This window comes from Rhopalosiphum padi, chromosome 3 (genome assembly GCF_020882245.1).
Source record: "Rhopalosiphum padi isolate XX-2018 chromosome 3, ASM2088224v1, whole genome shotgun sequence".
In the NCBI taxonomy this organism is placed as follows: domain Eukaryota; kingdom Metazoa; phylum Arthropoda; class Insecta; order Hemiptera; family Aphididae; genus Rhopalosiphum; species Rhopalosiphum padi.
The window spans coordinates 37063691-37084260 of NC_083599.1; the positions used below are offsets into that span (position 1 = coordinate 37063691).

At 27.2% G+C, this 20570-nt stretch overlaps 2 protein-coding genes and 2 non-coding genes across 4 annotated transcripts; 3 read left to right on the top strand and 1 right to left on the bottom strand.

Annotated features, from left to right (window-relative positions):
- Positions 1-339: 339 nt before the first annotated feature.
- On the top strand, positions 340-412 carry Trnak-uuu (transfer RNA lysine (anticodon UUU)). Its single transcript has one exon. It is a non-coding gene; the product is annotated as a tRNA-Lys (tRNA).
- Positions 413-847: 435 nt separating this feature from the next.
- Positions 848-920, top strand: Trnak-uuu (transfer RNA lysine (anticodon UUU)). The gene has a single exon. It is a non-coding gene; the product is annotated as a tRNA-Lys (tRNA).
- A 5365-nt stretch (positions 921-6285) lies between these two features.
- Positions 6286-9077, top strand: LOC132925342 (protein PBDC1). The gene is made up of 5 exons (XM_060989749.1): positions 6286-6633; positions 8031-8096; positions 8159-8218; positions 8450-8590; positions 8745-9077. Exons 1-5 carry the CDS (start codon positions 6604-6606, stop codon positions 8958-8960), a joined length of 513 nt encoding a protein of 170 aa, XP_060845732.1. The 5' UTR covers positions 6286-6603; the 3' UTR covers positions 8961-9077.
- Positions 9078-10844: 1767 nt separating this feature from the next.
- Positions 10845-18147, bottom strand: LOC132925341 (FERM domain-containing protein 8). The gene is made up of 11 exons (XM_060989748.1): positions 17858-18147; positions 17578-17780; positions 17088-17261; positions 16861-17023; positions 16640-16801; positions 16365-16550; positions 13903-14032; positions 13673-13831; positions 13471-13591; positions 13316-13414; positions 10845-11811 (listed from the first exon to the last, which is right to left on the bottom strand). Exons 1-11 carry the CDS (start codon positions 17941-17943, stop codon positions 11768-11770), a joined length of 1527 nt encoding a protein of 508 aa, XP_060845731.1. The 5' UTR covers positions 17944-18147; the 3' UTR covers positions 10845-11767.
- Positions 18148-20570: the final 2423 nt, after the last annotated feature.

Below are 20570 nucleotides of genomic sequence, written 5' to 3' on the forward strand. Positions count from 1 at the left end.
TTTCTACTTACATTCTCTACATTTTATTATTATGTTTACTTTAAATATCTAATGTTGTTAATTAGTTAATAATGTTGAATTGTTTTTTTTAAGGGATTTAACAGTAACAATAATTATATTTCATATTGTTGGAATAGGTAGGCGGAGTTTTTGAAATCCTCAGATTTTCACCTATTATGTTAATAATTGTAACAGTTCGAAAGTTCATGCTATGCTAAATTTTATGGAAAAAAATAATATAAATATTTAAGTTAAAATTTTTCAAAAAAAAAAATGTTATGGTAATACTAGTTGGAAATCTTACGGTAATAATACCTAAAATTTCAAATTCTTATAGAAGCCCGGATAGCTCAGTCGGTAGAGCATTAGGCTTTTAACCTAAGGGTCCAGGGTTCGAGTCCCTGTCCGGGCGAAATTTTTTTATTAATTTTTTTTTTTAACATTTCTAACACTTCTACATACGCATTTAGTGATTTTAAACATATTTTGTGACTTACTGCATTCTATTTTTATACTTACTCTAAGTGTCTAATGACTCTAATGTTATTTATTAGTTGATAATCTATGAATTGTGTTTGTTTAAACGATTTAACAATAATTAGAATAAGGGCAAAAATTTTGAAATTTCTGGAAATCCTCATCTTCGGATTTTCACTTATGTTAATAAATGTATCTGTACCAAACGTTATGCTTAATTACTAAATTTAATGAGAAAAAAAATGAATGTTTATATTTTAGTTTTTCAAAAATATGTGTTCTGCTAATAGATGTTGAAAATCTTACCGTAAGACTACCTATTTTATAATATCTATGTGAATAATACCTAAATTTGCCATTAAATTTCGAAGCCCGGATAGCTCAGTCGGTAGAGCATTAGGCTTTTAACCTAAGGGTCCAGGGTTCGAGTCCCTGTCCGGGCGAAATGATTTTTTATTTTGTTTTTAAACATTTTTCATAAATTTTATTTATCGATACAAGTACGATAATACATTTTTTATGTATAAAATAGATAAATCAATAATTAGTAAATAGTATTATACATATTTATTGTTTAAAGGCTTATCATGGTAATGGGAGATTGAACCGCCAACTGTCTGCTATATCAGGTATATTAGGTATTACATATTATATATTGTTTATGTGTAATTTATTTAATATTTATAAGTCATAAATACGTTTCATCGATTCAGCTAAACATTTTTATACTAAGGTATAATTATATATATATCGATTGATGTTAAAAATAATTTATGTCAGATTCACCACGGAACACTAATTTTAAACCGGCTATAAATCCAAATGCACCAGACCTAGCATAGGTAACCAATAATCAAACGTTTTCATTTTCTAGTTGGTACCTTTAACCTTTCGGAATTATCTTCGTTCTGCTCTATATGTAGCCGCTTACGTGGTTTTGATTTATCCAGCTCTTTGTCCACATAAAGTATATGACGAGTGTCCTTATTTTAATGTAAATTACACATAATTCTTAAGATTTTTACATACATTGTCCCAATGTTGTTCCTCTTCGTGAGACATTTGCTGCCATCGTTACATTTCTTGTATTTGAAATGTAATTTCTTTAAAATTTGCTTCATAAAAATCTTGGATTCCTTTTAGCCTGTTTTTTCTTGTTACTTATTTAGTAGTTTATTTGATATCGGATGTTCACAAATTTCCTAGGACCAAAGATAGGTAGTTCTTTAAATAATATCTACATCAAATTCGTCATTGTCTGTTGTATACTTTACTCGCTTAAACTGTTTTAGCGGAGAGGTAAATATAAAATTTAAAGGACCGGCTTTGGGTTTTGTATTTACAATAGAGTCTCAAATTTTGTGAAACCCAAATTAGACACTTCCCCACTACAGACGTCTATAATCTTTAGATTAAGTTATCAACCAATTTCGTTCACTCAGTCGATCGTCAGACGCGTCACATTGTCGTCTTTTTGTCACTGTTCATTCACAGCGTGGAACACGTCAGCGGCGAAGCCAACATTGTTCCCTGAGCGTTGTCATGACTTGAGCTGTCAGCTCTTGGGTGTAGTCTCCCAGACCTAGATTAATTGTCAAGCGATCAAGCGACCGACTTAAAACTACAAGATTAACATTTTTCCGTTTTTTGTTTTTAAAATTATTTTTCACGATAAGAAATATCAGAAAATTTTACAGAATCAAAAGTGCAGGTGTTTTTCCCTTTTACTTGAAATACAATTTGTATGATTTACATATATTAAATTAATAGTTTACAAGCTATTTTGAGAAACAAATTAAATAAATCATATTCACTACAAACTAAATTACCAAAAGATACATTCTTAGAATCATATGAGCACAATTCACCAAATAAATTATTTTAGATACATATTTAAATTATAATTAAATAGATCTATAACCAAAATATATAAGTATCCGGTTAAAATAAATTGCATTGTGAGTATTGACGTTCTTGAATTAAAAAATATCCGTCCAATGGATCAGTCCGTTTTGAAATGTAAATAGAACAATTATTATTAGATGATTGCTATGCCGTTTTAATAAACCATCCACTAATATAAATTCTGCTACCCGAAGTTATAATATTTCTGTTATTGTGTGACATTGACACTAGAGCAGTTCGAAGTTGATCATTACAATCGTTTTATTCAGCAGCATCTTCTTTGCAATTTCACCGATTTGCGCCAACAGAATGATTGAATGTAAAATTCTATTTTCTAAAGCGTTTTATGTGGGGACATCAACGAGCGGAATCATTTTATTGATTTTGTTGTTGATCTCAAAACTAATCTCATTATATTTTTTTCTAGCTTTCAAATAATTATTTTTAGTTTCACTTTTGAGTTGATTAATATCTGCTACATTTGAATGGGCTTGATCACATATACCAAGAAATTGTATTAAGGTCGGTAGATTGCACAGTGTTAATAATCACTTAAATTATTGTTGATAAATCAAAACTATTCATGTTACTGATGATAAAATAGAAAACTACTGGTTGTTTAAACTTTTTCTTTAATCTTTTAACCATAAAAACAAGTGCATTATCTTAAATAAATAAACGATTGTTGTTGCCTAGATCTTCAAATCCTACTATTTTTCCAATTAACGCAATAAACTTTATTGAAGTAAAAACTAGAAATCGATACTTCATAAAAAATGACTAAACAATAATGATTAAGTTTATACGGCAATTCTCAAATACTCAAAAATCCTGTAATTAATTACCGTATCAAAAGAGATTTTTTTCAACAAATTAATTGTGGATTTTCGGTAAGGCATAGCGGAAAAGACCTAAGAAAGTATTTTGAGCTTTTCTACTTTATTTTTTAAGCGATAGTGCAAATACTTTGTCGTCTGCTGTGAAACGCCTTCCTCGTGACTTTTGAGCAGGGCTGGGCAGTATCTTAGATACTAGCAATTAAGATACGTATCTTAGATACAATTGTATCTTGTAACTTGTATCGAAATACATAATTTGAATGTATCTCGTATTGGGTATTTAAATACTTTATTGACTTGTATCTAGTATCTTTTTATGATTAAGATACTAGATACCTACATTCAAAAAATATGTTTCATATTTCATTTATATAACAATTTTCCCAATTGCCCAATTAGTAATAATATGTTAGATAGTAATATATTAGATTAAAGTAACTTTGGTGTCTGGCGATAATATTATATCAGCGATAAGACTTCGTTGATCACCGGTCGCCGACTGACGACTGTCCGTTCATATTCTCTGTCTGTCTCGTGCGTATTATGCATCTAGTATGTCAGATGATACTTTTAAAAAATTAGTCTCTTTAAAAGGTAACCAGGAATTTATTTCAAAACATGGGATATAAATAATATAATTAAATATTTATATAAATTACCTACATTTAAACATTTAATAAATAATAAGTAAACATTGCTAATTTATAAATATATTTATTTTTTTTTATAACATTTTCTTATTGTGTACGTAATTTTTTTATAGACTGTAAATCTTTTTACCTATTATTTCGTTTGTCTATTATTAGTATTATTGTTTTAAGCGTATCTAATGTTATTTGAAATTATATTGTTAATGATCAATGCATACCGTATTATTATACATTTAAAACCTATAATATAATATAAATTATATATGATAAAATTGTATCCAAGGTAAATTAAGAAATTAATAAAAATAAATAAATATATTAAGTATCTTGTATCTTACAGGTATCTCAGATACATGTATCTAGTATCTAGTATCTTTAAAAATATTATAGTATCTCGTATCTTGTATTTAGATACTAGTTACAAATGTATCTTGTAGCTTGTATTTAGATACTTTTTTTGAAGTATCTTGCCCAGCCCTGCTTTTGAGGTTACATTTACATTTGTGATTCAATAAAATGTCTAGTGAATTGGTAAGTTCACATAAAGATTTCTTTTTTGTAGGTACTTATAAATTTATTAGTCATTTCAACTCAATTTTTAGCTTATGAATAACTCTTCTATATAATAACATTTTTTTCGTTTTAAAATTTTTACAGCAACATTAAAGATGAGCTTTCCGTGGAATTAACTGTGTATTTTGTTCTTATTTTATTTTTATTACACCTTTAGTTGAGTTTCTTTGTTTGAACTGTTTTGAGCGCCATATTGAAACACTTTTACTTAAACCTTAAAGATTTTATAAGTGTAAGGTTTCGTCTAGTTTTTTCGAGATTCTTGTATGGTAATAATTTTTCATTATTATGATTTTACTAACTATCAGTTCACCGAGTCTTACACTATCAGGTTTTTTTAAGTAGTCGGAGTCATGTTAACTAGGCAGTTTAAACACTTTTACACTTTGAAATTAATTGACAGATTTAAATATTTAACGATTTAGCGACTGGTAATAGACAATAATAAATGAGGCTTCAAGAAATCCTTTCGTGTATTAAAATCAGTGATATCCAAGTGTGTAGTTGAAGTTTGTGATAGCATTTATCAAGCCTTCAAACTATTTATTAAAGTACTTATTTTTTTTCTTTAAAAATGTTGTATGTTATTACCAACTAAAGTAATATTTAAGTATATTTTAGTAAATGTAAGCAATAAATTGCCATAAGGGGATAATTAACTTAATTTTTATAAAATAAATGTAAAAGTTATAAAAAAGTTTTATTTAAAATATTTTATGTAAATGCCCAAATTTGTATAATTTATTATATCCGAAGCACTGTAGCTTTCCTGTTCTTTGCTTGTTATGTCAGAAGATGGATTATATTGTTATGAAGTTCCTTCATTACTTGCATCATACGATTGTGGTAGGTATCAACATTGTGTAACAACTGTAACACCAAACTGTACGACTCAAGCTGTGCTGTCAGTTCATACTTGATCAATATAGACTGTATTTCACTTTGTTCAAAAATACACTGTTTTAATGACAACTTATTAAGAGTTGCCACATCATATTGTCCAAAAGCTTCATTACCACTCGTCCACTCATATCGGTGTCAATTTGTCGCAAATCTATATGAATATTACATAATTCCGTGATTGCAGCTGTAAATTCATTTTGCTTTTTTTTTCTTGTTGACGTTGTGTTGTATTTATATTTAGTGTTTTAAAAATGTTTTCATTTTCATTTGATATATATTATATTCCATCTGCCCTTCTTCATAAATTTCTTGTTGATAATAACTACTGCTTTTTTTATATATCAATCTGAAGCTGGGGATGATTAAAATCAGATAATGGTATATTTTTCAAAACTGTAAGCTTGGGCAACTTTTGTAGAATGAACTGATTCCACCAGGATATTGCGCTGTAGGCGATGGCCGATGATGCGTTTTCATTACGGCATTATTAATAATTAATGAAATCATAAACATATTACAGAACACCCCTTACCGAAGCTCAAAAATGTTTTAACTATTACTTAAGCAAATCCCGAAGAATTGCAAAAAATGCCTTTGGAATTTTAGTAAGTATCGAGTGACTTGATGAGACAAAGGCGCTGGAGGGTAGAAATTATAAAATGTTTACACTTGGAAAGTCATCGATAAAAGAAGACTTGATAATAGGTAGGTAATCGTGGTTTATCCGTTTTGAAATATATCCGAAAAAATAATATTTTTGTAAAAGCCCCTTTTAAAAGATATACATAGGCAATAGATTATGCAGTATTGTGGTTTCCGCTTCCTCGGGCATTGATCTACCACGACACCTCCACTATCCGTTCTCTCGTAGAAAAACCACACTGTTGTAGCTCGCATAATAATACGACCGTTGTTTACCTGTTTTTTTTTTCACATTTATTTTACTCGAAGTTTTACTCTACGATTATACTACCTATTGTTATAATGTTTTATTGTTCTGCGGTTACGCGATTGCGGTCGCTCGTGGCGTACATGTGACCTCGTTATCAACGCTTTTTGTCGCATTCTCTTATCACCGCACGGCGAACGCCGAGGCTTGCGTCGTCCAGATTCCAGATTTCGCCGCGTAGTGCGTACATTGCGTCGTTCATTTGTCACTCGAGCCGTCTTCCGACCAACAACAACTGCGACGCCATCGTTCAAATACGCTTGCCGTTCCACTACCGATCGTTTTGCGGTAGCTTCGACTTTTCGTCATGGACAATCTGACCATTGCAAACGGTGTGGTAAGTGCCCAGACTCGACGACGGCGATGTCGTACCTAACTCCTCCGGTCGCACGCCGCACAATACGTCGTATACCTAACTTTTCCGGCTGTTAGCATTAGTCAATGTAAACGTGTGTGTGGTCCGCCTGCTCGCCCATCCACCGATGTGTGTTTCGAGCGGAGCCGACGAAATCGGTCAGTAGGTAGTCGAGGATTTAAACAATCGGTTTTCGTTCGTGGACACCGCGCTTAGACGCTAACTGTTGCATTAGTACGATTGAAATTTTAGTTTTTCCGATTGAATTTCTTTTTCTATTCGTTTTTTCATAGGTGCGTTTGGATTAATCACAAAATGAATATTTCTTCGTCGTTACCTATATATATATATATATATAATACTTGTATTATCATTTTTACTTTAAGTTCAAATACAACATACTATAATTCAATTACCTATATATAACTGGCTTTAATAGTTAGGTTAAATACGATTCAAATGTTGACTATTTTTGTCAATGTATATTCTGTCTAGTTAAGGAACGCTTTGATTTTGTGCTTTCTTGTGTAAAACTTGACACTTATGAGATGCGTTTGACTACGACAAATGTCGCACAAGGATGGATGAAAGAACCATTTTTTTGGAAGGGGCTAGGCTTAGTGTTCTCTCACTAGATAGAATTTAGCTACCTAAATTTTGTCTACTTAGAGAATAAGAATGTAGTGAAACAAAAATTGATAATAATCGCAACATCGTCTATTGAACTATACAAGCCACCTATCAGAACACTTCATCTGACAGTCGTTCGTATGTCTTGTTCACTTATAGACACCTATACACAGAGTGTATGCTAACATTTTTTTGCTTGCTATCATAATCTTTTTGTCTTTTGATATTTAGTTTACTAGATAAGTTAGATAGAAATCGTTTTCACTTACTGGAGATTAAAAATATGCTATTTTTATTTTGCATTTTTGGAGTTTTAAATATTATTGCCTATCTTAATACTTTGATATTTTTAGATCATATTGTTGAGTTTATCCTTGGTAATACCTATGTCAATTTAATATGTTCTTAATTTCATTTTTTATCAACAAATATGTTGAATATTATTTAATGCCTATTGTCTATCGACATCACAATCATATTTTATACGTTCAAGGTCACTATATATTTTTTTTAAATACATAACAATACTTTTTTGGGTATATTATAAAGCATATTTTAACATTTTTGGTGCATATCAGCGTAATTTAAGGGTATATTTTGTGGGATATTAAAGCATATAAATCCAAACTATTTCTTATCACAATCACTAGTTTTATCCATCAATATAATAAAATCCCTGACAAATAGATTCATTTTTAAAGTTTGTTAAAGTATTAATAGTTGATTTAATGCAAATATTATGTTTACAGGGAGCTGCAGAACTTTCTGCAGGGGCTGGTTTACTTTCAAGACCGGCTGATGAATATGGAAATGATGCGAGTATTAATTCTTATTTATATTTAAGTATACTTTTTTGATTGTATATTTGTGTTTACAGGGAAAAGTTGAAATGATGTGGGCCATCAAAGCATATGAACATGCAGAAATATATTTTAATGTAAGTACACTAAAATTTTATTTTTACATAAATTAAAAATAAACTAAAAACTATTATGTTAAGAGAGTCATAGTTCAATATAAATTATATTGAACTTCAATAATATACTTACTATATTAATAACAAACTTGAAAGTTAATGAAATTGATTGATGAATAATGAATAATATACAATTTATCATAAAAATAATTTTACAAATGTACTATTAGAGTATTATTTCTTTAATTTCAGTTGATATGTTCTGTGGATCCAAAGTTATTGAGATTGACTCCTCATGACGAGAAGATTTATAAAGAATTTAGACGATTATTCCCTGATCTTCAAATCGAAGTTCTTGATGAAGAGGATGTAAAAGATGATTCTTCTAAAATTGTAAGTATTTAAAATGTTTCAATGGAGCATTAAAAATTGTGATACATAAATATTGTAATAATAATATAATACATTAAAATGCATATTCATATTATGTTTTATAATTTTATTATTATATACCTAAAATTTAATGCTTATCATGTTTTTTTTTTAGAAATGGAGAAGATTCTGTGATCTCTATAAGAATATGGAAAACTACAATTTCGGCACATTAATCAGAAAGGATGTACATGGAGACTACAGTGAAAGCAACAGCTTTATAGTTATAAGAATACAATTCTATGCTATTGAACTGGCAAGAAATAGAGAAGGGTTAAACGATATTCACTTTATTAACAATATCTATGATAAGGAAGACTTTGAACCATAAAAATATGTAAACTATTATGTATACATATACACTTCTAATTTGACTAAATGGTTTATGTAAGGAGCATATTTTGGCGATAAAATAAATTTAAATGTTTTTACTTGATCCTATTTTAAATGTGAGTTTTTAGTTTTTACATTAGTTTTCAATTATTTTAATTTTTCATATTTTCCAAAATCTTTTTTCATAAAAGATAAAAATAAAAACCTATCTGAAATGAACAAAACGTAAAAAGATAAGTTTTTCAATCTTCAACTTATAAAAAATTATTTTTTATTAGGTGGTATGGTAAAGAACATATTATTAATCCATGCATATAATATGTTACATAAAATATATTATATTATCTAAGTAATTCTTTTTTAACATATTTTTTTTAAATAAATTAATGTACTTTTAAAACCAGATGTATATTATTCTGTAATTGAATTTGCAGGTTTAAGTAAGACTATATTCATACAAATCAACTGTCTTCCAAATCAAACAGCATTGTTTAAAATCTTATTATTACTCATACAAATTCCTATGATATAGGTCTACCAATTATGGTTTTACTTGATAAATAATAACGTTATCAGTATTGGGGTTCAAACCAAGGGATTCTGTCCGTATAGGCATTGCTATTGCCGTCTCTTTTCTTTATTCAAGAACGTTACCCACTACATTTTGATGTACACAAGATCTATCCATTGTATATTATCTATGTTTATATTTATTTACTTATTTAATAAAAATCTATCACATTAATTTAAAAAATAAAAAAATACATAATCATAAGAATTTATTAATTTTTATAATATGTATTATTTTAAGTTTAAATTAGTACATTTGGGACATTAGTCGCGGTATTATTAAAAATGTAGTTCTGGCGGTGCCTTCTATTCAAACATGGAAAAAAAACACATTTTCTTTAGGAATGTTAAACCTCATAAAACATGATAATATAAGTACAAGATACACGGAGAAATTAAATATATATATATAAATAAAAAACAATTATTTTAAAGAGTATTAATGTATTTACTATTTATTAAACACTGCAGTTATTACAACTATACTATATTTTAAACTTTAAACATACAATTCATATGTTAAAACTTTATAACACCTGTAAATAAATCATATAATATTAATATTTAATGATATCATTATTTAGATAAATAACAAAAACAATAAAAAAAAATTAACAAGTTTAGGAAGCATCACATTTTATATCAATCAGTAGTAAATGGAAATTTTGATTATTTAACTTCTTAAATAATCTATAATATATCTATTGTCTGCATTAGCTTTCAAATTTGAGAAATTGGTACATTTAAAATATAATTCATGGCTTTTATAATGTTATATTAATACATCTCATTTAGTGTTAACAATATAATACACGTCATATTGTAATATGTGTAATTAATGTATTAGAAATAATCTTCCATAAAAATTGGAATAGTGATAAGATCAGGACTATGTAAAGTAAATTGCACAATCAATTTTCTGTTTAGGGCAAATATATTAAGGACTATCAGGTAATTTGTACATTTTCTGGCTTCCTGGGCATTATGATACTACCCAATTGTAATGGCAACATGGGAAAAATTATACATTACCCAGTCTAGCTTGGGTAGTGTAACAATGGTTGTTTTTACTTTATTTAATACATAGTTTTAGTCAATAAATTACTTATTTACAATTTTTTTTTTAATTACAAATTTTAAATTTCTTAAATATTTGTTCCAAACACTTAATTTAGACATTACACAAACATTTAAAAATATTAATTTATATACGACTGTAATGCACAAGTAGTACCAACATACAATTTATGTATGGTTATATAATGAATAATAATTTGGTGAAAGTTCCAATCACAGTTGTAATACCACAATAAAATAATAATAATAATGTAATTTTACAACATTTAGAATTACAAATATAATTATTAGAATATTTTTAAAGTTAAAACCGTTCATTAAATTTATAAATACTTATCATATTAACTTTGTAGATGAAATAATTTTGACAATTGAAAAGATTATATCAACAATTTGATATAGATATGTGAAATACAAATATAAAAGTGAATAATAGTAAGATTCATATTAGTAATGATATTTTATTTAACATAAGGGCGATCAAAGCAGTGACAGGTTTTTGTCAATTTCTTACGGGTCACTCACAACTATTTTTCCTACTTAATTAATTCCAAGTAGCCAATAAACAAAACAACAGAACAACGCTAGACTAGACACAAGTCAACTACCCAGATCGCTTCTCATGTTGAATAAAATAAAGTTTTGTATCATAATTAATAACTTTATGAAAAGTATGTAAGCAATATAAGTCAATGAGTACTACATCAATAGAAAACATCTCTAAAGTTGGTAATTTTAATAAAATAACAAATAAAAAAAATAATAAAAAATATAGTTAAAATTATAATAACTATTTGGTATTTATTATACTAAGGACGAAATAAACTCTGGCTGGAAATGTACTACAATGCTCAGAAACAAAAATGTTTAATGAGTTGTCCAACATAGGTATTAAAATGTTTGTTATCGAATCCTTGATAAACAAGATCAATGAAAACTAATAAAAAATGTATATACTTAAAAAATATTAACTTATTTAAGATTCAACTAAACATAACTAAACAAAATTGACTAGCTAAAGGTAATCATATGTATTATACTATTATATATTAATACAATGGTATTCAATGGTAAGAAACAGAAGAAAAGTGATTTTAAATAAAGGATGGCTGCATAGAGATCAATAGAAAAAGAGTAAATTATATTAAGTGTCCACTTTCAGTAGCTGAATGACCAAGATCCCATTTGTCCAATACAATGACCTATAAAAAAAACAAGTATGCATATATTATTATCTTATGAGTAGTATAATTGAAAATAATATATTTATCTAAATAATTAATTTATAATTATTTCCAATTTAAAAGTTTTATATTAATATAGCTACAAAAAAAATGATTGTTTAGTCAGGTATATTTAAAAAAAATGCTGATAGGTTATAAAAGCTACGATTACCAAGTTATCAAAAAATACAAAATTATATATTGATACTTATTGATCATCACTACTATCTATACTATTTTATAGTCAACTCAATTTTTTTACTGTGAAAACCATAGGATAACATATTTCAATATAATTTTTAATCTGTAAAACACAGTAATATAAATAGGTTTGCTAAATAACACTGAATGCATGAAAGATATATCAACAATTACATTTCCTAAACATCCGTTTTCTAAAATATAATTTAGGTTTGTGACTAACATACTCATATTTTTATAGTAAATCTCAGATGTCTGCAGTGGCACAATTATCGAAAGTGTAGGGCCTCGGTCCCCACTACGCAGCCCACACTAAAATTAAATTGTTCAGTCTAAAATCCAAAATTCTATAAACAGTGAATAAAATGAACATCGCTTATTATCTTATCATTTTTATTTATTTTATCTTTCTATTTTAAACTAGTTGGACAGATAAGTAGGCACCTATGGGCTACAATTATGAGTATTCATTTCCACCGTGTAGTCTTGTATGAACAGTTTATACGTTATCGCTTATTGTCAGTTTGTATTTTATCCCGCATTGTCGTTAAAATATGTAATTCTGTGCTTCTAGCATCGTGTGTTCTAAGTTCTGTGAGTAAGCTATTAATTTTAAACGTAAAATTGAAAATGAACACAGAATATTTCAAGACAGTTGGGACATTGAATTTTTCTGTATTTTTGGTAAGAAACACGGTGCTTTAAGTTTAATTTGTCATAAAACCATAAATATTCCAAAATGTTATAATATTAATCGTCATTACACAACTCACCATACTGAATTTTCTAAAAACTATCCACACCTATCTAAAATAAGAGAAGAAAAATTTCTTATTTTGATCCAGCTAACTATTGATGCATTGTGGCACGAAACAAATAGATAGTAGAATTAGTAGATATTTATTTCTCACCTCCTCTTAACAAAATGCGTCACAGTGAATCCCGAATCCAAATTAAAATAAGCGATAAATGATCGCATCAATGTTGTATATTTATAGTGTTATTTAATCTATGGTAATATTGGTAATACAGTTAATAATTTGGTTAAATCTTAATTGCTTGAATGAAACAACATTAGTAATAAAGCTTGATTCCAGATCATTAGTAACTTACTTCAGTCCATTGTAGTAGATTAAATTCATAAATAGTTTACAAACCATGCATAATTGTGTATGATCAAAATAAACTATGGTATTAACAACTTTCTAAGTGATGATTACATGCTAACAAACTATAAAAAGATAATTCATTCAACATAAACAATTATTATTAACTAACATACCATCTTCATCAAATGTAGCCAGAGTCAACTTATTTAGTTTATTACATAATCGAGATTGTGGTTCGCTACGGAACAAATGTGCCAACGGTACTTGAGATCCTATACATAACATATTAAATAAAAATATTTTATATCTAATTAATTATATTGATTACCATCTCCAACAGAAATATGTTCAAAGCCGCCAGTTCTATCTACATCGTCATATTCATTCATAGCTAATTTGTGTCTAAAATCTTCGACAAAACACGCAATTAGAGCATCTATCATAACAGCCTAAAAACAGGGTATTTTGAAAATTAACTTAATTGTTTATGTATTATGAAATAGCAATTAAATATTCATAACTATATTTACTTGTTTAGAAAATACTTGTAAAATTTTTGAAACTCTTGTTCCATTTTCTAATACTAAAAACTGTAGAAATATACACGGTAAACAATGATCATTATCTTCTTGAGATGGCTTAGCAAATTCCCATGAAAAATCTTGATACTTAAGGCCCAACAATAAACTCTAAAATGATTAAATTAGTTAATTAGAAAATCTACCTAATATCACAAGTATTTAAATTTGAAATAAATTACATTTTCCACACAATCTAAAATATAAACTCCTTCGGTGTTGACTGCAATATAAATAGGAACATCTTTATGGTTAATTAAAGACATCAAACCTCGAACAGGTTGTTCTATTTGACCATGGAAAAAAGCACACCTAGACATTTTTAATTCATCGTTAAAAGTTTTATAAAAATAGAAGAGTAAAATATATTATTCTGAATGTTCAATTGGTTATGATATCGATGGTGACAAGGCAAAAGGGTCTAAGCGACACGACTTATTCTAATGGATGGAAAAATACATATTACATCCATTGTACATGCGTAAAAACAGCTTTGACCGTTATTATGATGACAATTTAAATTTAAATTTTGTGATCTAAGCAACACTTTTATATTTTGTCTTTTCTAATAAAGGGTCTAAACGACAACAATAGGGAACGAACGACATTAGCACAATTTTTTAGGGGACAAGCGACGTTTGTGCGTGACGTGCTCATACCCAAATTTTTCGTACGTATATAAAGTATTTCTAAATATCATATCATTGTGTGATAGGAATTATAAGATTGTAGTACAACTGACATCAGCTTACAATAAAATATCTCAACCAAATTAGCCAAACTACAGATTTTACTGTAGCAGCTAGGTAATTTAATTTCTTTATAGAACAGTTATTTATCTTTTTACAACTCATAATTAAAATTTTAAATTATATTATAATTTTAATTTTTTTTAATTAAACATGTTAAATATATAATTATTTTATTAAATAATGTAATTTATCGTTATGGATGTGTTACACAATTATGTAAAACGAATGACCTTAAATGGTGCAATAGTAAAATATAAGGAATAGCTTTAGATAGCCAAGTGGTAGAAAAAAAATATAGCTACTCAGGTCAATTCCCGATGAAACAATTTTGTTATTTTATTTTTTCACTGTTTTTGCCACGGTCGACAAATAGTACAGGCATCTTTATGGATTTATAATTCACCCAGTTATCAGAAAAATGTATCTGTTTTTTCGATTATTCAATAAAATGTTTTACTTTTTAATGATGTAATTAAATTTTGTTTTTGTTTATTTTTAGCATTGAAATGGTTCTTTTTACCAGAAAATCGTCGATAACGATAACTATTAGTGTATATTATACACTTTATTATTACACAGGAATTTAGTAATTGTTTATGTTTTTTATTAAAAAAAATAAGTTGTTTAATGTTAGGTATTTTAACCATATTTTAATAGTATTTCAGTATCAAATTAAGTATAGAAATAAGTAATTCTTTTATTTTTGTTTAACTTTGATAAACTAAGTCATGTGATAAAAAGTAACTTTTTTATGTTGTTGTTATTAATTTAGTATAGAAAGATACACATTTTTTTACATTTTTTTTATCATAATATTTTAATAGTTTCATATTTTTTTTTCACAGAAAATATTTATAAATATCTTATTTTGAAGAACATGTTATAAAATATTATTATATTGATTTTAAATAAAAATAGTTATCACTAAAAAATATGGGGATAAATTCATTACAATCATCATATAAATTAAGTTAAATAATAGGGAATAAGCGTCTTAGATAATAAATGTAAAAAAAAATTGAGCCTAAGCGCCAAAATTATTAAAAATATTTGTTTAAATTACAGTATAAACATGTAAATAATTATTTTAAGTTAATTAAAATTATGAATATACATAAAGAACATACAAACAAAAAAAAATGTATTCTATGCAAAAATGCCATACAAAAAAGTTATTGCTTATATAGAAAAAAAAAATGAAATCATCAAAAAGAGTTTTTTGGCTTTCCTGAAAACTATGAATTATGTCGCTTAGACCCTTTTGCCTTATCACCATCGATATGTTATATTATACGTTATACTATATATGTAAGGTGGATATGGATATGGAGATAATAGCTGTATTCAGCAGTTTAAAATATATGTAGTGATTCATATCAAACCTAAATAAAATAATATTATCTGTTTTCATATTGATATTTACATAATCATAATATGAACGATTAGTGTGACGTCATGTACGTTATGGATCCTTATCAACATTTTATTTTGGATCCAAACAAAACAAAATACACATTTGAAATGTATATAAAATAAATTAAGTTTGTAGGTTATAGTCTTTTAAACAGCTAAATCTATTAGATTTATTCACAAAAGAAAAATTCAAAATAAAAATAAATGCTCCAAACTGTTTTAACAAACAAAATTAATTTAATAATTTATTTTGTAACATTTTAAATAAGCATCTCAGTTTGTTTGGATCCAAAACGATCCAATTGATAATATGTATGACGTAGGCACTAATCGAGCGTATTTATAAAACAGAAACAACACAACACATGCAAGTATGATTTCCCCTTAAGTGTGAAGTTGTGTTATATATGAATTTGTTGTTCAAATTTATAATTGGATACATTTAATTATTTTACAAAAATAAATATGTATAATCTCACCCATAAAATGGTAGCATGTAACAGCACTCTAAATACTTGTGGTAAAGTCTACGATCAGATCCAGTTATTTGTATATGTTTTAAATGATCTGCAAGCCGAGAATGCGGTGTACTTTTTCTATCAAGATTTAACCATGATGACCAGCTTTTGTATAAATGGGATGGTAAAAATCTTTCCCGGTTGTCTCTATAAAGTCAATATAAAAAAAAAAATGTTTTTACTTTCATACAATACTTAGAATCTTGATTAAAAAAAAAAAATAGTTTTATAGATACCTAAAAAAACTTGAGGTGTATTGTTGTAAATTATTTGGACCTAATTCTATTCGGCACTGCAAACTAGCTAACATTAAACAATGATTAACTTCAACAGGATACCGACCTTGTAATACATTATATTTAGCTTCAGCGTATAATAACTCAATAATTTTTTGGTCCCTTTAACAAATGTAATTTCAATTAATATTTTTTCATTTGAAAGTATACTAAACACCCACTTAATTTTTTCCTCATCTTTTCTAGGAAAAAACACATTTCTTTGAAAACTCAAAATTGGTTCTTTGAAAATAATTTTTTTGGTTTGAATGCAATATTTTTCTTCAAGTGAGGACCATTTTTGAAATACTGTCAATAATTTGTGTTGTGGTTTTAATTGAATTTCTGAAGAAAAAAACAGTAGTAATATTAACGTTTTAGTAAATTTTATTTAACAGTTGATAATTACCTAAAACATTTGATTTCATCCAAATTGTAAAAATATTTTTAGCGATTCTTGATAATCCTAAATTTTTTTGCTGTATTATAATATCAACAAGATCTGATACTGTAGTTGTGTTTGCATCTTCTATATCCATGTGCAAGACTATGTCAGCCATTGTATAAATATATACACTTAGCGCTATTAACAATTAATATTAACCACTGTTTATTTTAGGCATTTTAATGTGTAAAGATATATTTTAAAACTATTTAACTATTTAAATAATAGTTATTCCATGATATTTTTTAAATAACTAGGCTTTTTATTTAAATTGATAATATTATAAATTATAAATTTAACAGGTCATATAATTATTACATAATATAATATAATAATATATGTACTGTAGAACTATTTTAAGGTGTCCAAAACAAATGATGCAAACTGCAGTATTATAATCATAAACCACAGAAACATAACAAATAATTAATAGTAATATAACTATAATCCTTACGGTTTTTTTTAGGTTTTGGAGCTGTTTGGAATGCAAGCGGAGCACTTATTATTGGCTTGGAACACGATTGTATAGGATCATTGAGGGAATGATTGTGAGATCTTTTGTGTTCCAACGATCGTTTCAATTCTTTTCTACGCATAGTACTCGATTCGGTTCTTACTGCTCTGGTGTGGGGCCAATTCCGGTTTTGAGGAAAATCACTAACACAAATAAAAATCCAAATGTATATAAGTAAACACAGTAATCGCTGATTATGCTGCATGCATCATATTATTACCTATATTCATCGGGAGGCCGTATGAATTGTTGCCTGTTTCGAGGATACTCAACAGGAACAATTGTAATATATTTATCTGAATCCATTTTTGATTCGTTTCAGCTAATTTCACAACGAAGAGTGGAGTAACCCACTCGTAATGTATTAAATTGCGATGTATTTTCAATATTCTACAACAAAACGCAACTAGTAATAACAGAAAGCAAGCGTAGGAAAGGAAAAGAAATGATTTTTTTGGACGAAAATAAATCATATACTCTGTAGTATAACTATGTAATCAAACTATCGACTATCATAATCATTACAAGATAAATATTATCAATGTTGTACGCAAAAGTAGTCTTACACAATGATAACGTTATCGTGACGAGTGTGTTGGACACGGACTTGAACTTTGAAATACCTACTCTATGAGCAATGCGTGAATTAATAATGATGGATATTACATTTGCCCAATACTTAGTACAAATGTACAATACAAATAAACCTAACGTACAGACCACAGACTAAATGTTACGACGATCTGAGGATTAATTCGTGGACCATACCTATTTAGCTAGGTATCTACATCGTCTGTCGTGAGGTGTGCTTTTCACCTGTACTTTGATAAGTGATACGCCTTTGGCCTTTGTAATTAGCTAGTTATATAATATCATTAACTGTGTTTTTATGGAGGTAGCGAAAACAAACAATTTGACATTTGCCAACTGTTTAATTGATGATTGAAGAGTGACACCGTGACAGCCATTTGCATATTATACATACCTAGTACCTACTAACTATTTTAGATTTTGAGTAGAGAAATGAATGTAAGTATATTGATTACCTATTGATTTTACAATGATGCATGCGCACGTCGCGCGTGTGTTTTTTATCTGCAGTCTCATCGTCTTTTGGGGAAGTAAAAATTATTTGATTTTCAACTTTGGTGATAGTTTCTAGTAGCGAATTTGATATAGTTAGTACTTTATAGTTTTTAAGAAGTCATAAAATGGTACTTTTTTGTATAATCCGGGAAATAAAAAATTAAGTAAAAACATCATTTGTAAAATCATTTTATAAAAATCGTGAAAATTTATAAATTGTTTTATAGTTAGTACATTTTTTTATATTTTGTAGTGTTTCAAAAAAAAAAAAAAAAACAATAGACAGGTACTTGAAATATTTTCTAAATATTTTTTTTATGTTATTTATTTACGATAAAATTTTGATGAACAATTTTAAATTTTTTTAGTTTTTTTTTCAATAATTGTTGATTTATTCGCCGTTTCAAAATGTTTGAAAACTCAATACAAGATTCCAGTACTCCTCATACGTTGTGCTTATATCTATATTCTATATACAAATATTAAAAATACATAGGTGTAATTTTTTGTTATAATATTAATTTTAAATTAGAATTTTAACAAAATTCTTCAAAATTACAAACAATTTTGTAATAGTTAGAAATGTATAATAAATTTTCTTTAAATCAGTGACGGCTATCCTTAAAAATATAGGTGTAGCGAAACATAAGAAGTATTTACTACCCTCGATAATATTCATCCATATAACATCCCATCTATTGAATAGTTTATTCAATATGTTAAAAATAAAAGAGTTATTATAATACTATTAAAATATTCCAAAACATTATTCTGTATTATTCGCATACGAAAAATTACGTAGACAACCCACCTCATCCACCTTTAATTAAAGGTATATCAGGCGCTACACCTCTACTATAGGATAGCCGCCACTGCTTTAAATACCTAAGTTTTTAAAATGTAATACAAAATTCCTCATAACTAGTTTATATAGGTACTAAAGTCATAAAATCTAAAAAATGTTTAAGGCAATTATTTTTAATAGACATTTTATTTCGTTATTTAAAATAACTATGTTATTTATATTTTGTTATAATTCTAAAATATTATTCGCGAGAACTTAAACTGTTACATACCTACCTATATTAAAATGAATTTTACAATAAATGCAATGACATTTTTGATTAATTTTAAGATATATATCTATACTTTGAAGTTTGAATCTATTTTTATTGTTTATACGATGTGTCGATGTTTATTGTTTACAGAAAGATGTTATTAGGTACCTACATTTTGAGTTATTTAAGTCGGTATAATATTATAGTATAACTATTATATATTATTATACTTAATAACTAATAATACAATAAAGCAAAATTTTCTTTAAAAAAATTAGGTACCTATATCAATCTACCGTCCGTAATACTAAAAGTAAAATAAATTAGCTATAGATAGTGCTATATACCATTGATTTTATAATATATACAGATGATCCATAGGGAGTTATTGGAAATACGTTTTTAGCTTGAAATCCGAGAGGTATCGTTATAAATTTATTATATTTGTAAACAATTATATTTTAGTTAGTAAGAAATCTATTTTTATAGACAATAGGCAATATTAAAAAATCAATGGCTATACCTATCAAAAAACATATCACGATATATACTTATTAATGGTATAGGTAGGCTGAAAAACCGTTTTAATTACGTTAATTGAACAGTAGTACTGTACTGACTGGCTTGCCTTTTTTTGTTTAAAATTCACTAATCACTACGAAATTGTGTAACCATAGCTATTAAATAATAGGTAACAATTAAAAAAAATTAATTACAATAAGTACATTTAAACATATTTGACACTACAAAAATTATTAATACATATTTTAATTTTTTTTACACAAACAC

Bases quoted from the DNA above. Each gene is read 5' to 3' on its own strand.
- LOC132925341 (XM_060989748.1), bottom strand. From the start codon at position 17,943: ATGGATTCAGATAAATATATTACAATTGTTCCTGTTGAGTATCCTCGA. The intron at 17,781-17,857 runs GTAATAATATGA...TATTTGTGTTAG, and splicing joins CGGCCTCCCGATGAATATAG to TGATTTTCCTCAAAACCGGA. The intron at 16,551-16,639 runs GTATCTATAAAA...TTGACTTTATAG, and splicing joins TACACCTCAAGTTTTTTTAG to AGACAACCGGGAAAGATTTT.
- LOC132925342 (XM_060989749.1), top strand. From the start codon at position 6,604: ATGGACAATCTGACCATTGCAAACGGTGTG. The intron at 8,219-8,449 runs GTAAGTACACTA...CTTTAATTTCAG, and splicing joins ATGCAGAAATATATTTTAAT to TTGATATGTTCTGTGGATCC. The intron at 8,591-8,744 runs GTAAGTATTTAA...TTTTTTTTTTAG, and splicing joins AAGATGATTCTTCTAAAATT to AAATGGAGAAGATTCTGTGA.